Raw genomic sequence first — 17460 nt, forward strand, 5'->3', positions numbered from 1 at the left:
GATCTTTGTTGTTATTGTAATGTATGAATAATATGTTTTTACTAAAAAGAAAAGAAAATGCATGTGAAGAACTTTTGTTTCTAAATTTTAGCTAAAAAAAATTAAACAAATTTTTTTATTTTATTTTTATAAATGTTATCCATGGATATCTGTATAAACCCGTGGATACCTCAAAATCCGCGGATTACCCATTAAACGGATATCCGCGCGGATATGGATAGGGTATGGATTTCATATTTATCCAACGGAGCGGACACATATATCATACTATCTGCATCAATGGATATCCATTTACATCCCTAATTAAGGGTGTCTACCAATCTTTATTCATAATTAATACTCCATCTGTCCCATAATAAGTGAGCTATTTACAAAAAAAAAAAAATACTAATTTCACTTTTCAATACAATAATAATAATCATTTTTTTCAATTATAACTCTAATTTATAATATTTTCATCGGTCACAATTCAATATATTCAACTTTGCATTTACGATAATAATGAATGCATCAATACTTAACAAAACACTCAAAACCATTATTTTCTCACTTCTCTCTCTTTCACTTGTACGTACATTTTCTCTTATTAAGTGTGAAATAAAAAAATAAAAAATAAAAAACTCGCTTAAAATGGAATCTCTATCTCTATCTCTCTCTATATACATGTATTCTAAACTACACTTTGCTTATGTGTCACCTCACCTATGCTTTATTTTTATGCATTCTCCTACTTTGCTTATGTGTCCTTCCATCAAACTATTGCCTCATTTTTTTTAATCATAATATTTAAATCACATATTTCTATTGATTTTGTAAATCACTCTTTTATAACTCATTTAATTGCAATGGCTGGTTTCATTGCCTAGACTCTAAGAATTCTAACGCGCATAACATAATTCATGCAATCAATTTTTTTTTCCTTCTATTTTCTATTGAATTGTAACGCACATAATAATTCATGCAATTAGAAAGTTTTTATATTTTCTGTGACATAAATCATTGCTTATGGATTTCACAATATATATTGTAACTTCTCCAAGAGTAACATAGTGGCTCTTAATTTTGGGTTTTGCTTGATGTGTTTGGCAATTATCAGTATATTGTTTGAGTTTGCTCTATGATATAACCATACGAGTAACAAAATGAATTTTAAAAGTTGTTCTTTTAATATTTTTCTTTTGCTGCCCATACATAGACTAAGAATGTTGAATTCTTCCTAGAGACTTCTTATGCAAAGGCTAGAATAAGGAAAAGCTAACAATTTCATCATGCATGCATCTCAAACAACAATGTAAGACGACCACACAATTTCTTTTTTCATTTCCCATTTATTTAATACCTCATGGATAATTTCAACAATAATAATTTTTAAGCTTTTAAGGTTTGATCAATGCACATTCATCCTATATTTTTGATTTTATACACCACATTTTACTATATTAATTGTATGTGTGATAATTTTGTGAAACTTATGTTTAACTTGATTTTTTATTGTTAAAGTCTTAAAGAAACTTAAACTGATGTTTAACTTTATCATGGGCAAGACATCTCATGGGCTACTATTTATACGTAATTTATATTAGTGAATATTGTACCCAAAAAAAAGTGTTATAGAAAGGGAATCCTACATCAACAATGATTTAGATTAAGTTGTAAATGACTTCGACCCCTTAAGCAATTTAACAATATATTTTGTTATAGAATCATTAATTGGTTCTGAAAAATAAAAATGGATTGCGATTGCTAAATAAATAGTTCAATTTCTAATCACAAATAAAATCCAATATTAAGTACTAATTAATCTTCCAAATTCTCTAATTGGTCAAGGATAGGCATTTCATTTACATATTTTATATTTTTTTGTGGATTTTTTTATGGAAAATTTACATGTTATACTTGAGTTCATTCATGTATAATTTTCTCTAATTTGTAGCTAAACTCCTTCTTGCTTATGTGTCATCTTTATAAAACTCTATTGCTTTTCTTTTTTAGAGATAAAACTCTATTACTTATATGTCAACTCTATAAAACTTCGTATTTTTATTATAAATTATAAACCTCAAATGTTTACTTTATAATAATAAAGTAACTTCCTAATAATCTTCTCATTAAAAATCTCAAATAATTTATAATAGTAAACGGAAAGATGTAACTGAGGTTACGTTTCAAAAACTTCCGTAAAAAAATGCCAAATAATAAAAAATTTGATTAGTGCTATAACTCTAACTCCGAAAATATATGGTTCAGATTTGTTGTTTTATTTATAATTTGATTATAGTCCACAACTCTATAACTCCGAAAGTATATGGTTCAAACACAACTGAAGATATTAATCAATCATTAACTCTTTATTCTTACCCTTTATCCTTCTATTCATTCAACTATGAATTATATAGGTCATTAATAAGACATAGAGTTGAAAGATCTAAAATATGATTTCAAAAGAGAATAATAAAAATGGGCACCGGAAGAAGTTCAAAGCACCATTGACCGTTACATAATAAAGAAGTACATGAATGAATTCAATTCTATACAAATAAATATAGTGAATTGATGAAAGAAAGAAAGGAAAAAAAAAAGTCACATGAGATTAGTTAGAAAATCGGGGATTTAGTGAGGTGACACAAAGCAGGGGCGATTGCTAGTATAACCTGCTACCCCAAAAAAAATTATTGAATGAGTAGTAGCTATATATATATATATATAGCTACCCCTGATAATATATATTTGGCTACCCCAAGTTTGATTTTAGTTGAAATAATTTTGTATGTCTTTGATTACTTTTCAGAACTTTGAATTACTTGATCTCGTCTCACATGAATTGAAGAATCTATCTCTAATAATATAATTTTATTAAACAAAGAAAATATTGTTGGAACTTGTGTTGGGGGTCTATGCAATAACTTGACCAAGAAGATGATGAAGATGAACATGATGAAGTGTGCAAATAAATTCCAAAGATTGTTGTATATCTTGATCGTTGGGAAGATGCTGTTGCACTTGAAACCTGAAAAATCTAATGGTTATGCATGTAAACTCAAAGCGCATGGGGTTGCCATACCAACCTTTAGGTTCGATTTGCCCCACCAATAACTGTATATTGGATGCAATAAGGAATGACCGGCAAATCCCTTTGAGGATACTATGAGGTCCTTGACGTGTATTGCACAACCACACCAAGCGTATCTCCTAACAATATTTTACAGATTTATGGTTCCAGCAATTCACTAATGCATTAGGTTTAATTTCTTTAATTGTTGATTTTTACGTACAATCATTTGTTTTGTTGTTGTTTTTTTTTGTGTAAAATCTGTTGCTTTTGCATTTTTGTTATAATCCTTTTTTATTGCTTTAAGTGTATTTTATGAAGTACATTTTATATAAGTAATATTTATTGTGATTTTTTTTTGTTCATTGGTTAAATTCACCGTTAATATTTAAAAAAAAAAAATTATATGTGGTAACCTCATAAAAATATTGCTAGTTTCGCTGCTGCACATAAGCAAAGTGCAACTTAGATTATCTAAGTTACATGTTGTGGTAGTTTTCATAGGATCCTAAAAAAAGTAGTTTGCCTAAAAAAACACTAAATGAATTATATAATAAAATATGAAGCAATGTCCATTAAAAAATATCAGAAGCAAATATGTAAATATAAAAAAATTGTTTAAGAACAACAAATCCGAAATTATGCTTATCTTACAATCAAACTTTAGATTATAAGAGGATTAACACACAAATCTAAGGTTGTATAATAAGATATAGAGGAGATTTAACAAATGGGTGAGATGAATAATATAGGGTGTGCACACTTCTTTAAGTTTTGATCGTTGTCGTACGCGATCAAAAATAAGTATTTTAAAACAAGAACAGAAACTACGAATTCAAAAATATAAATTGGGGCTGTTTTTGTTTGCCTCACAAAACAATTTTCAAATTAAAAGAGATTCAATTAAAAAAAAAAAAAAAGCAACAACGTTTATTCTTTCTATCATGGGTTCTTGATAAGCATTCACTCACAATTATAAGGTCTGATTGATTATAAAACTAACTAAACAAGTGATAATTAGTTTTATACAAATTTCATTCGATTAATCATCACAATGTGTTCAATTAACCATGACAGTGAACACAATTAATATCATAACAAAATTCAATAAATGTTATATGATAAGCGCCATAACCTATATCAATTTCTATTCAAACTGATTTAAACAGGTGAAAAAGCTACTTGAATAATCTCAATGGTGCAAAATGGAAATAAATTGAGGAAACATAAAACAAAATTGAAATTGCATCAATAGAATCGAATCGAAATTGAGTAAGCATCAAATCGAATTAAAGAGACATGAAATTGATACATGAAACAATTGACATGTACACGAAATTAGCATTAGTTTCAAACCTCGAGAATTCATAAACGAAGTAACCTTACACCAATGGATCAATTTAGGGTTTAGCCTTCCATCACAATAAGTTTGCACAAATATTAATAATACGGTTGAATGAAGAAGAGAGAGTTTTTGGCTTTTTTTAGCTTTATTTATATGTATAGACATTGACATAAAGGTGTAAAATGAGCTACAATTATGTTGACCACGAAATTCGGTAAATTATTATTACCGTAAATGGGTTGATTAGATTTGGTGTTAGCCTAAATACAAGATAAGTTAGACATAATTTTTAATAAATTTGAGACAAAAAAACAAATTGATGTAATTTTTAAAACACATTTGGAAGAAAAAAAATGTGATTATACTTGATAAAAATATTTTTTTACTATTTGTACAAAAAATACAAGGGAAATGCTAACCGGTGCCCCCGGGGCACTGGTTAAAGATATAAAAAAAGGAAATTATATAGTAGTTAATGCATTGAAATCGTATAATTAATTTATAATAAAGTCAAAAACAGTTTCATTTTATAGTAATAATTCACTTTTATGGTATGCTTAACCAGTGAACCGGAACTCAAATTATAAATATATATATTCTAATGAAACGTATGCGACGCACGGATTATATATACCTGGTGAAGAGGAGAAGTACAAGAGTAGTATCACGTTAATACGCTGTTAAGAAAAGACACTACGGCTCTGTTTGGTAAAAATAGCGGATAGCTGATAAGCTAGCTGATAGCTTATAGCTGATAGCTTTTAGCTGATAAGCTAACTGAAGTGTTTGGTAAAAATAGCTGTTCAACTAGCTGATAAATGTAAAATGACATAAAGGGTATTCTTAATTCATAATAAAAATTATATCATTAATTTAAGTATTTGTAATTTTGTAAACTAATTTTTCTTTAAAAAAATACTTTAAATTTATTAATTTAATATATCCTATGTATTATAAATTAAATTAAATTAAATTTTATTCACTAAAATTTTATCTTATATTTATTATCATTTAAGTGTTTCCACTTTATAAAAAAAATAACATTTACTTCAAAAACAAAAAAAAGGTAGCACTAATAGAGTAATACTAATAACAGAGAATAAAGAAAATAACACTTACCTCAAAAAAAAAAAAAAAGTAACACTAATAGAATAATAGTATTTTGTTTCGTAAAAAAAAAAAACGAAGGTATATATTTTTCAAAAAAAAAAAAACAGGTCAGCTGATATATACACAAAAATTGGAATAAAGGGATAGTAGTCTTTATTACGTAGCTTATTATAAAAATTATAATGGATAAAAATACAATTTAAATGAAATAATAAGGGTAAAATTGGAAGAAAAAGTGAGAAGTTATAAGCTATAAGCTCAAACGCTACTTGGAATAGCTTCTGAAAAATAGCTTATAAGCTCGTGAAATAAGCTATAAGCTCATGGTGAAAAAGTGTTACCAAACAGAGCTTTTTTTGTCAAACAAGCTTATAAGCTATAAGCTAAAAGCTAAAAGCTCTTTTTTTGGGATAACCAAACAGAGCCGTACATAAACGCTAAAAAAGAAGACACGACATTAATGTTTACTTGTCTTGTTGATATACACTCTCTCGTGTAATTATTATAAGCTCTTTTTAGACTCTATAGGTGTATAATCCCTTTGTTTTTCAAATACTCTATCCGTTTATAAATATAAGTAAAATTGAATTTTTAGATTCATTATGGCTAAAATATGATTTTAGTCTCTACAAATATGCCTCGTTTTGGTTTTAATCTCTGCAAAAAATAATTTGTTTTTTGTCCATGCAAAATTTTTTATTTTTGAAAATAGTCCCTGGAGGGACTATTTTCAAAAACAAAAAATTTCGCAGGGACCTTTTTTAAAAACAAAATATTTTGCAGGGACCAAAAACTATAAAAGTGGTTCAGTTATAATGTGCCACGTATGCAAATCATCACAAAAGTGGGGTCAGTGACTATTTTAAAAAACAAAAAATTTTGCAGGGACCAAAAACAATTTTTTTTAAGGGACTAAAACCAAAACGAGGCATATTTGCAGGGATTAAAACCATATTTTAGCCTTCATTTATTTAATGATGTATGTGGTTTATAATATGTACGACATATATCATTAAATGAATAAATTTAAAAAGTCAATTTAACTTATATTTAGAAACGGATGAAGTATGTATTTATTCTTTTGTAGGGTTTAACTCAATTGACAATATTGATATTGTTAGATTTGAATATCTTTATCCAGTTGCAAACTCAGAACTTGACAGCAACGTACGAGTTTCAGTAGTATTTGTCATTTTATCTACACATTAAATAAATTCCGATCAAATAGAATCACAAGATTAACCGGAAAAAAAGTTATATTCTAAAAAACCAGTCAACGTAAAAGAAAAAATACACCATTATTTATCGAGAAATGATATTTGTACAACCACTTTCAACTTTTTAACGACTTTATCTCTCATACTCACATTAAGTTCTTACTATCTCTCTTCATTTTTCTCTCTCTATTCTTTTGGACCAATGAGAAGAAGAAAAATGAAAGTTGTCATCAAAATCGTCCTAAATGGTTGTACATAAATCACTACTTTTTTTTTATATAGATTAAAATATTAAGTATAGATATTTGTGAATTTTAAATGTAACAAATTTAACAAAACATATTTATATTTTTCAATGACAACAATGATATAACAAAAATTCTTATCTTTTTTAATAACACTAACAATAAACATTATTATAGAAAATTTTGTTCAAGGGTAAAATTGGATTAATAAAAAAGTCAACCCAAAATCTCTTCAAAAACTCATATTTCCTTTATCCATTCCATACTATATATAAAGAAAATAACTCATTTAACCTCTTTTGGGTTGACCTTTTCTCTTTTCAAAAATGTTCTCAATTTTCCATACAAATAACACATGTAACAAATATATAAGAATAAATTTAAATATTAAAAAAAATATAACAAACACGATATATGTGTGTGTGTGTGAAGTAGATGAATATATTTATACTTACTTTTTCATTATCTCAATTATACCCTTAAACAATTTTTTCTATAATAAAGATTGTTGTTGTTGATGTCATTAAAAAAATAATTTAAATTATATTTTTTGTTATATTGTTTAGGTCATTGAAATAGATAATCATAATTAGTTTGATTTATTATAACTTGAAAGCAACAAATATTTATAATTTTTTTAAGAAAATATTTATATTTATATTTTTAATAAAAATCAAAATTTCTTAAAAAAATATCGTTCATAATTTTCAAATGTTAACGCAATAAAAAAAGTGAGAAGACGGGCGTGTCGGTCTTTTCGCTAGATTCTTTACTATATACAAAGAAAATAATCGCTTTTAGCTCTTTTATGCTGACTTTTTCTTTTTAAAAAATGCTCTCAATTTTCAATACAAATAATAATAAATTTAAATATTAAAATAAAAGTGTAACAAACTTTTTTTTTTTTAAGGAAAAAGTGCAACGAACATAAATATTCATTTTTTTTCTTTATCATTTAAAAAGTGTAACAAATTAGATGAATGTATCTATACATACTATTTTATCGTTTTAGATTTATTTTTTTGTTATATCTTTTGTTTAATTGAAGTAAGATAATCATGGTAGTATAATTTGTTATTTGTTTTATACTTTTAATTAAAATTAAAATTTCGCTGCTATATATAACATAGATTAATGGACGTAAGAAGTGCTATCTACCAACCAACGAAACGAAACCCTTAAACATAAACCAACCATCGATCAGTGAAGATCGATCGATCTACCATGAGAACCTGCTGCTCTCACACCCTGCCCATGAAAAGGAAAAGAATTTGTTATCTGAAATCTTCATCGGAAAACTTACCACCGTCGAAACTGACCAAGAGAACCAGCTGCGCTCATACCCTGCCAATGAAAACGAAAAGAACCTTTTCCCTGAAATCATTACCGGAAAATTTACCACCGTCGAAACTAATCACGAGAACCGGCTGCTCTCATACCCTGCCAATGAAAGCGATAAGAACTTGTTCCCTGAAATCTTCACCGGAAAATTTAGCAGCGGCGAAACGGACCGAAGATCGATCTACCATCTGTCCATCTTCACCGGCCGGAAGTCCATTGAAAAGGAAGAAGAGAACTTCAGAATCATATTTACCTGACGATTGTTGGGAGATTATCATAAAATCATCTCAAATCAACTTCAATTCTCTATCTCTCGTTTCAAAACAAATCCTCTCCATCACTAATCGTCTTCGGTTTTCACTCTCCGTCACTGATGCATCACGTCATTACCTCCCTCGTCTCTTGAAAAGGTTCACCAACCTCACTTCCCTCGACCTCTCCCGCTACAACTATTTACCGAACGATCTTCTCTGCAAAATATCTAACTTCCCATTGAAAAAACTCACATCACTCAAACTCCCTGTCCCTACCCCCTTTCCAGCAGATGGCTTGCTCGCATTCTGCCAAACCGTTACAACATTGACCTCTCTCACTTGTTCCCGTGCTTCTTTTGTTCACAGCCAGCTCTTACCCGTTGCTCATTGTTTCCCTTTGCTCAAACACCTCGACCTCTCTCGCCCTTGGTACAACCTCTCTCAGCCTGTTGAGGATCATATTAATGGAATTAGCTCTCTGTTATCCAACTCTCCATATATACAACATTTGGATCTTAGTCACACTAATTTTCTCAATGATCAACATGTTGCCGAGTTCTCTTTGTTTCTTGCTCATTTGGTGTCTATAAACCTTACTGGATGTTGGAAGCTGACAGAATCAGCTTTGTTTTCGCTCGTTATAAATTGTCCTTCACTTAGTGACATCAAAATGGAATACACAACTATTGGGAATGAGAGTATTGGAGGAGGAGGAAGGGAGGATTCTAATTCTTTTGCTGTCGTAAGCCCGAAAGTAAAGTCTCTTTGTTTGGCTCGCTGTCAATACTTGAGAGATCAAAACATTATATTGTTTGCTTCCATTTTCCCCAACTTGGAGGTGCTTGATTTGAGCTATTGGAAGGAAGTGTCTGAAGAAACTGTTTCTAAAGTTTTAAGATGTTGTACTAAGATTAAGCATTTGAACTTGTCATATACCAACGTTGATGATAAATCACTCCATATCATATCAACGAGTTGTTGTGGCCTTTTGCAATTGTTACTGGAAAGTTGTATGAATGTCACAGAGAATGGAGTGAAACATGTGGTTCAAAACTGCAAGCAACTGAGGGAGATCAATTTGAGATATATCGATCAACTGAACGCTAATGTTGTTTCTTCAATGGTATTATCAAGGCCATCTTTAAGAAAGATCATCGCTCCATTAGGTTTTTCTTTAAGTGACAGAAAGAGGAAAGTCTTCTTGCAACGTCATGGATGTCTTGTTTGCTAGTATATTATTCTCAAACTGCTGTGCTCAAGTTTGATTGAACTTTGTACATTTACTCAGCTGTTTCTAATTTGGCTGTTGCAAACTTGCAATGATGAATTAATATTGATTCAATGATCTTGATTTTTCCAATGTTGTTTGATGTTAGGTAGTTTGTGTGTGCCAGCTTAGCTTAAAATATTTCCCTGAATTGTTTGTTGTCCTCCTTGAACTGATACTTAAAACAAAATTCTAGACTCTTTAGTTTCGGCCTGTAACACTCTTTTGTGCTGCAATTAAATTGTAGAAATTACTAAGTGTATATAAATAAAAAATATTATATTTTGCTTAGGTTGAAATATTTGCCTTGAAAATTCAAAAGAAAGATGTTTCTATGTTTGAATATTTGACCGACTTTTACTGGACATTGTTCTGATGGGGCAATCATTGCAATCACATATGGAGTGATATAAGGTTCATTAATTATTATATATATTGTTTAATTAGAACTAAGATTCCACAGTTGGACTGCCTTCACTTTTAATTTTGGCAATATTGATTTTGATGTTATGCTCCTCTATTTCTATTCAATTGTAAGTTTGGGAACTGTCCAAACTATTAATATGCATCATATATCAATTAGATTATCGTGATAATAACACAAATTACAGAAGTTTTCTGCTGTCAACGAACCAATAAAAGACATTATTGTGGTCTATTCATATTTTTCATCGACGATAATATATAGAAACACCACTAGCCATAGGTATAAAAAAGAAGGATGGTAAATCGCGGGTAAAAGGCAGGCCTAAGAGTTCTTTGGAGAAAAAATACAAAAGAAGCAAAGGCATTCACAAGTGTAGTCCTGTGACACAAAACTATTCAACCACCATGCCAATTATGCAGGTACTACACAATAGTAACTTATATTTCTTTGTTTGAGTCTAAATTATTTTGTTCAATATTTTATCTATTAAATTTGTTTTTGATTGTTGTATGTGCAGAATTTTCCATTTTCACATACATATTAAGATCTAGTAGCAGCTAGTATTAGTACATCACAAGTTAGATTATATTCATCACACGGTTTATTTTTCTTTTTTGTACTTGAAGATTTTGCATTTTTTTTCTTCTTCTTTTTCCAGCTTTATTATGTGTGTCATACTCGTATCATATCACCTTCAAATTTAGGCTAGTGACAAGAATAACAAAAATTGAGAACACAGAGAAGAATTTCGTCGTTCTACTTATGCTTATCATGGACAAGAGCATCTAAGTCAGTCTTATGCTTAACTCAACAAATGTAGAGCCTCAAGCACCATCTGCAGAGTTTCAATTTCAACCAAGTCATTTGGTATTTTAAGCACTCAATGCTTTATCACTAATGTTGTCAATACTCATTACAAGCAAAAAAAATTAATCACCAATATATTTTTTGTTGGTGTAGGAATTTAGCTTACATGATCATCTTCTGGTGGAAACAAGGAGACCAGTTGACATGATTCTTCACGCTCATCGGAAGATTGGAAGATGTTTGGCTACATATTACATATATTTATTTTATCTATAATATATTTATCTATATATATCATATTTGTTTTTTTTCTGTATCGATTGAGACTTATATACTGTCTTATTATCATTTACCGGCATAGAAAAGAGTTATGTAGCAACTAATCTTTCTACTATACTATTTAGAAAAATCAATGCTTGTTTTTTTACCATTTTACCCTTATTAAGGGTATTTTAGTAAATTAGTAATTGGAGAATGTTATCTTATATATACAGAATTTTTTTCCCTTCTCTCTCTAAACTTCAGAATTTTTTTCCCTTCTCTTTCTAAAACCCCCCTCTCACTATTCATCATCTTCTCCAAATCTTTCTCCCTTTTCACTCAAAATTACCAACATGCAAAGCTACAGTCATGACTTAATTGCTATCTCATACTTCCAGGAAGCTCCATTTTCTGAAATTGGTAAGTAGCTGAACTCAACCACAAGCTCACAAGTTTTGAACTGTTGCCATCAGATTGTTTAGAAAGTAGCAATTAAGTTGTTGTGGGGTATGTTTGATGTTTTAGTGTTTGGGTTAAAATTGAAGTCTTTAGAAGCAATAAGCTGTCAATTAAGTTGTTTTGCAGAAGCTTAAGTTGGAATACAAGTTGTTGCAGGTATGGTTGTGTATTCTTTATATTACCAATGCTATATTTAAGTTACCATATGAGTAGTTGGTGAACTAATAAACTATTTTGGGAGTTGACAGAATTGCTTAAATCATAATTGAGCTGTTTTAGAAAGTGATTATAGAGGATTAGGGCAAGGGCAGAAGTGGATAAATTGTAATTAGGCTGCTGATTCAGATACAAGCTAGGAATAAGCTGTTTTTGGAAGAAGTTTGGTGAAACTCGTATTTGGGACAGGGCTCCACTAAAACGGTAAGAACTCACTCCCTGTAACTTGGAATCAAGTGATTTTTGATGCTATGGTTAGATAACGAAATTCCGGACGTTTTGGTACCAGTTTCATTGATTTTGGTCCAGATTTGAAGTCTGTAGACGATTTTGAAGTTGGGGGCAGAAGTAGGATTTTGTGCTGAACCATGAATATAAGTTGTTTTCTTTTGATTTCTTTGCAATTCTAATATCATTATTTTAGATGCGTGGTTTTTTATGATGTTCTTTCATTTAATTATTATTGGATTTGAGTTTTGATCTAATCAAAATAATTGCGAAGATGTTCATCTGATGTTCATTTAACCATATTTTATATGGATGGTTTAGAGCAAAGGAAAGATGAGATAGAGCAACCAACCACTTCTGCAATTGGCGAGTATAAACATTTTGTCAAAGGTTTGTGCTTTTTTATGTGGCCATGTAGTTGTGAATTGATTTCAAATGTATTATGTATTGGAGGATGTGTTATGGTTAGAATAATAAACATAATCATATTTGATAATATGGGATTTTTGTCATGTCTCTAGGTTCTTGCTTAGCAAAATAAGCGTGATATAGCAGATTTGCAAGTATGAAGGTTTGTTCTTTCAGCTAATGAGCTAGGCATGGCTATTTTTTTAGTTCATGAAACTTGGAAATGCCATTTGTTGAATACTTGAACAATATCTCAAACTTTGTCTGATGTCAAGATACTTACTTCATCTCACAAATTAAATAATAGAGCTATATCATATTTTAATTAAACTTTTGAAGGGTGATTCTGTTTCTGTTGTTAAGCTGCTCATAAGAAAATTCTGGCTGATATAAAATTCTGTTTCTGTTAATTTGTTTGCTATTGTTGATTGTTGATATTCAAATCTAAAATTGATTATCTTCTTATATGCAATGCAGAAGATTAGTGCAAGCCGACAAATAGTGAGTCTTGAAAACCAATGGTGCATTGACACCTGCTGCTTTCATTTCTTATTTTTTGTTATGTATCTGTGCTAGATTTCAGTTTTTATTTTTGTGCTAGATAGTAGCTAGACTATTCAAAATATTGTATTTGTATAGGCATGATTGGTCGAAAGCTGTAGAGATATGAGTGAAGGATATGAAAGTGTTTGCTACGTTTAATGAAGAACTGTTCAAGGAAATCACATAACTATTGACATTGGAGAATTTTAGGTACTTATTTAAGTTTAAATTCTTTTTTACATTTCCTATTTTCAGTTTGTAAGATGTAGCCATTGAGTTTCGGTTATTATTATAGGGAAAATGAACAGTTGTCAAAGTATGGTGATGCTAAGTCTGTGCGGGCAGTCACGTTGGTTGAGCTTAAAATGCACATTGAAGCCAATCCATTATTTCCTGACAAATTGCAATTTCCTAACCTAAAAAACTCAATGTTAAGGACACTCATCAATCAAAGGTAATATTTTCTTATGGTTCAATTCTTCGACGACACATTTGACTGTTGCTTTGTCTGAATGCATCGTTTCTATTAGTTGTTGATCTTTGTTATAGTGCTAAGCTTTGCGTTGAAGATATTCACTTTCTAGCAGTTGTTTAGGTTGTGTTCTATTGGCAATGAACTTATTTTCTTTTCTTTGAAAAAACATTATAGCTTGAATTGGTTTAAATTTAGTAGAGTTGAAGTTCTCTAATTGAGTAATTGAATGATGATTTTAGGAATCCCAGTAGATTTAATGATTAAACTATGTCTATTACCTTTGAATACTATATTTGATTCTAAATTGATGATTAAACTGATTGGGCTGTTTGGGGACTGTTTTTGGATGAATTTTGACATGTTTAATGCTGGAAAATTGGGTCAAATCTGCAGAATTGTAGATGGCCTTGCTGTTTGTGAGGCAATTATGACATGGTGATTTTCTTTTTCTTTTTTGGGTTACTTTTATTGGTATTTGCTAATCATGATTATATTTATGAGTGCTATTTTTGTTGAAGGGTTATTGCTTTATACTGTTATTATTATTTTACTTTGTGGTTGTAATATAAACTTTCATGATGACTTTTGGATTAGCCCATGAAAAAAAGATATATTTTTTTTTTTTTTGATGTGATCTTCCTCCTCTATTTACAATCTATTGGGTTTACCAAAATTAGTATATTGTGTTGAAATTTGAAAGAGTGTATGGTTTTGCCTGTCTACCATTTCTTTTATTAACTCATGGTTGTTAATTGAACCAATAATTATGTTTTATTCATATTTTTGGCATTCATTTTCCTGGTTTGAAATGGAACAATACCTTTTTACAAATTAAGCTTATTCTGTAGAAGATGGGCATAGAAAAATAAATTAAATTTCTATCTGATAACAAGTCTGACATAATATTCACAAAGAGAGAAACAATATGACTGCTGATATAATTTGGTTTGAAATTTTAACGATTTGAGAAGAAATGTAACTGATGTATTCATTCCACCATTGATGCCGCGATTTGATGCAGCACTTTACCTTTAACTTGATGTGCAGGCTCTCCTTTTTTATTTGATGAAATCATTGTAACTTGGTCTGTTATATGCTTCAACTCTTTTTCAATCTTTTTTACTTGATTCTTCAGCAATATTAATTGATTCAAATGTACTGTTCGATATAGATTCTCTATTAGACTGGTGATATTCTCTTGGTATTTTTTTTTTCTTCTTTTAAATTGAACTTGGTAGTGCTCAAAGCTTCATTTTTTACTCTTCTACATTCACATATTTTGCAGGCTGGTCTTTTTGTATATGACATTTTCTGGGTTTTCTTCACTCATGTGATGGTTAGCGTTGCGAAATCATTTGAAGCTCCAATCAAGGTTAAAATCTTTGCTGAGTGCAATGGAAATATTTGTTTGTAATTCTGTATACATCTGTGTTAATTTTTGTAGTCTACTGGCCATGATAACTATCTGATAAAAAAACTTATGAAGTTCTTTCTAATTATGTTAATTAAATTGTTTTGCAGCTTTTGTTCCCCACAGCAGATTCTGCAAGGCTATTTTCAATGCTTGGACTTGGTGATATTGTTATCCCAGGTAGGATTATTACTATGTTGATGCATTGATGTCTTTATTTTGTGAAATTGAATCTAAAAATACAGTTTAGTTCTTAGTATAAATTTGGTGTTAGATTTTTTCAAACTGTGCTGGGTAGATTGAGACAATGGAGAAGGGACAAATAATTTTGACTTATTTACATTGTGCATTTCTCCTTGCTGTCACAACATGACTTCAAGTTTTTGGGACTTAAAATTGCCATGAATTTGCTAGAAATGGTTTGTTAAAATGTCTGCTCTAACCGGTCCTATGGGAACTGTAATACTAATGAAAAATGTATAAGGGAATGGATGGAATGGAAAGGATATGTATCCCTTATTCTCCCTGTTTGGATGATTAATTAATGGAACAAAGTGGAAGGGTCACAAATGTAAAGTTTCTTTATAGGTTCCACAACCTGCAATTTGAATGGGAACAAAGAAACGAGGGTTCGAAAAGGAAATGGCTACTCTCTGTTTCTTCCCTTTTATAAGTTTGTAAACTTCCAAACAATGAGATTTTTCATTAACCCTTTCATTATTTATACATATATAAATATAGTGATAGAGTTAGAAAAACTGTTTTGACAATTTGCAAGAATAGTTCGTCATGCATTTGGAGACTAATATACATTGCAGGGAGGTACATTTACTATGTCCTCTTTATTAGCTGTATTTGTTGTTTCTCATAATGATCATCTTCCTACCTTTGCTTCTACATGAGCAGCTGAGAGGAGGGTCGTTCCAGGTTCAGGTGGTGAAGAATTCAAGTTTGCTTCCTTGAGGCTGTTACCCTCAGCTGTGATCATCGTGTTATAAATGGTAATTATTCTTAATCTGATGTTGTTACTTATGCTATATAATTTACTGATCATTGACATATATTACTTTACTGTTTAGTGGAGCTAAATCCCTTTTGTGACTTAAATTTAGCCTTATTTTTGTCATCATGGGTTGAATCACCATTTTTCCTTGATATTGTGATTGTCTGAGTCTGACAATTTAGTCCCTCAAATATAGGAAATGACAATTTAGTCCATTGAATTAAAAAAAACGTCAATTAATAGTCATTTTCTCAAATTTAACACCACAATTTTAAATGTTCTATATTATCCAACTCTCATGCATGCAAGAGAGAAGCTAATATGGAGGCATTTCATAAGTTTTTATGGATGTTTTTTAAAGTGATATTTTGGAGGGACTAAATTGATTGAGGCTCTCCAATTTAAGAGCTAAATCATCCGATTCCCAAAATTTTAATAATCAAAATGGTGATCCGCTCAAAGAAAACATGCTAACAATATGTTTATTATTCTGTTCAGGGGCGATTGGTGCCGAATGGTTGAAAGCATTCAAAGGCTGTATTGAGAATCCATAAACCATGTTGTTGTAAGTAGAAGGCTCCGATGAAGTACTCAATTCCTTTTTTCGAGTGATATTGTATGCGGGAGATAAGATTTGATCACCGGGTATTTACCCATTTGGGTTTGGTTGATTGTATCCCTGACCAATTTTTTATTTAAGTATTTACTCTCTTACAATAAATTTTGCAAATTTGTAATTTTTTTAATAAGTGAGGGTAGATAAGGCATTGAATTTTGAGCCCTGAAATCATCTTCTTAGAAGAGAATCCGCCCTTTATACAGGCAAACGAGGATCTAACATTTTCTTTGTTGGATGGTGTGAATAATTGAAACACTAATTTTATTTTATTGGCATCTCACCTTGTGTTGATCGAGTATACATTTCGGTAACATGCGAACTTGAAATCATCAACTCAATTTATATCTAAGGTTATATGATTGTTGAATAATTACTGGAGTTTTCTATTTATTCAAACCCTAATTATAGTTTGATAGTCTAAATATTTGATATATGAGTATCAGCAGTTAAAACATATGTGATTTGTCGAATTGCTTTTTTCTATTTCAAGCTGAGATGAAGGGAATATTATCAACTTTTGTAAGTGTCTCTTGGTTAATTTTTTTCTTCTTTTTTCTTCCTCTCTAGACTAGCATTAGACAATGAAGAAACCAAAATTCTTATTATGCAACCTTCGTTCTCAAATTTACGAAGAATGGCAATGTCGCGTAATTTGAACATCTCTTCTTTAGAACAAATTTTTTAAAAAATACGTAATTCAACCCGTGCGAAGCACGGGTTTGTAACTAGTTTTTTATTTAATATTTGAGACCATTGTTTAGTAGGGAGAGATATA

At 30.2% G+C, this 17460-nt stretch overlaps 1 protein-coding gene and 1 long non-coding RNA gene across 16 annotated transcripts; both read left to right on the top strand.

Annotated features, from left to right (window-relative positions):
- The first annotated feature begins 8412 nt into the window (after positions 1 to 8412).
- On the top strand, positions 8413 to 9792 carry LOC120578280 (F-box/LRR-repeat protein 4). The gene has a single exon (XM_039830929.1). It carries the CDS (start codon positions 8413 to 8415, stop codon positions 9790 to 9792), a length of 1380 nt encoding a protein of 459 aa, XP_039686863.1.
- A 1080-nt stretch (positions 9793 to 10872) lies between these two features.
- On the top strand, positions 10873 to 16965 carry LOC112420343 (uncharacterized). Of its 15 annotated transcripts, none has more exons than XR_005643097.1 (12): positions 10873 to 11122; positions 11216 to 12376; positions 12548 to 12616; positions 12748 to 12797; positions 13274 to 13387; positions 13473 to 13631; positions 14046 to 14087; positions 14824 to 14853; positions 14938 to 15024; positions 15174 to 15243; positions 15970 to 16064; positions 16565 to 16965. It is a non-coding gene; the product is annotated as an uncharacterized lncRNA (long non-coding RNA). The 15 variants fall into 15 exon arrangements; XR_005643099.1 differs by lacking the exons at positions 14046 to 14087; positions 14824 to 14853 and having other exon boundaries at positions 10880 to 11122; positions 11216 to 11743; positions 11849 to 11938; positions 12031 to 12376; XR_005643096.1 differs by lacking the exon at positions 14046 to 14087 and having other exon boundaries at positions 14788 to 14853.
- The last annotated feature ends 495 nt before the right edge of the window (positions 16966 to 17460 follow it).

The sequence above is a fragment of the Medicago truncatula genome, chromosome 1 (genome assembly GCF_003473485.1).
Source record: "Medicago truncatula cultivar Jemalong A17 chromosome 1, MtrunA17r5.0-ANR, whole genome shotgun sequence".
Lineage (NCBI taxonomy): Eukaryota > Viridiplantae > Streptophyta > Magnoliopsida > Fabales > Fabaceae > Medicago > Medicago truncatula.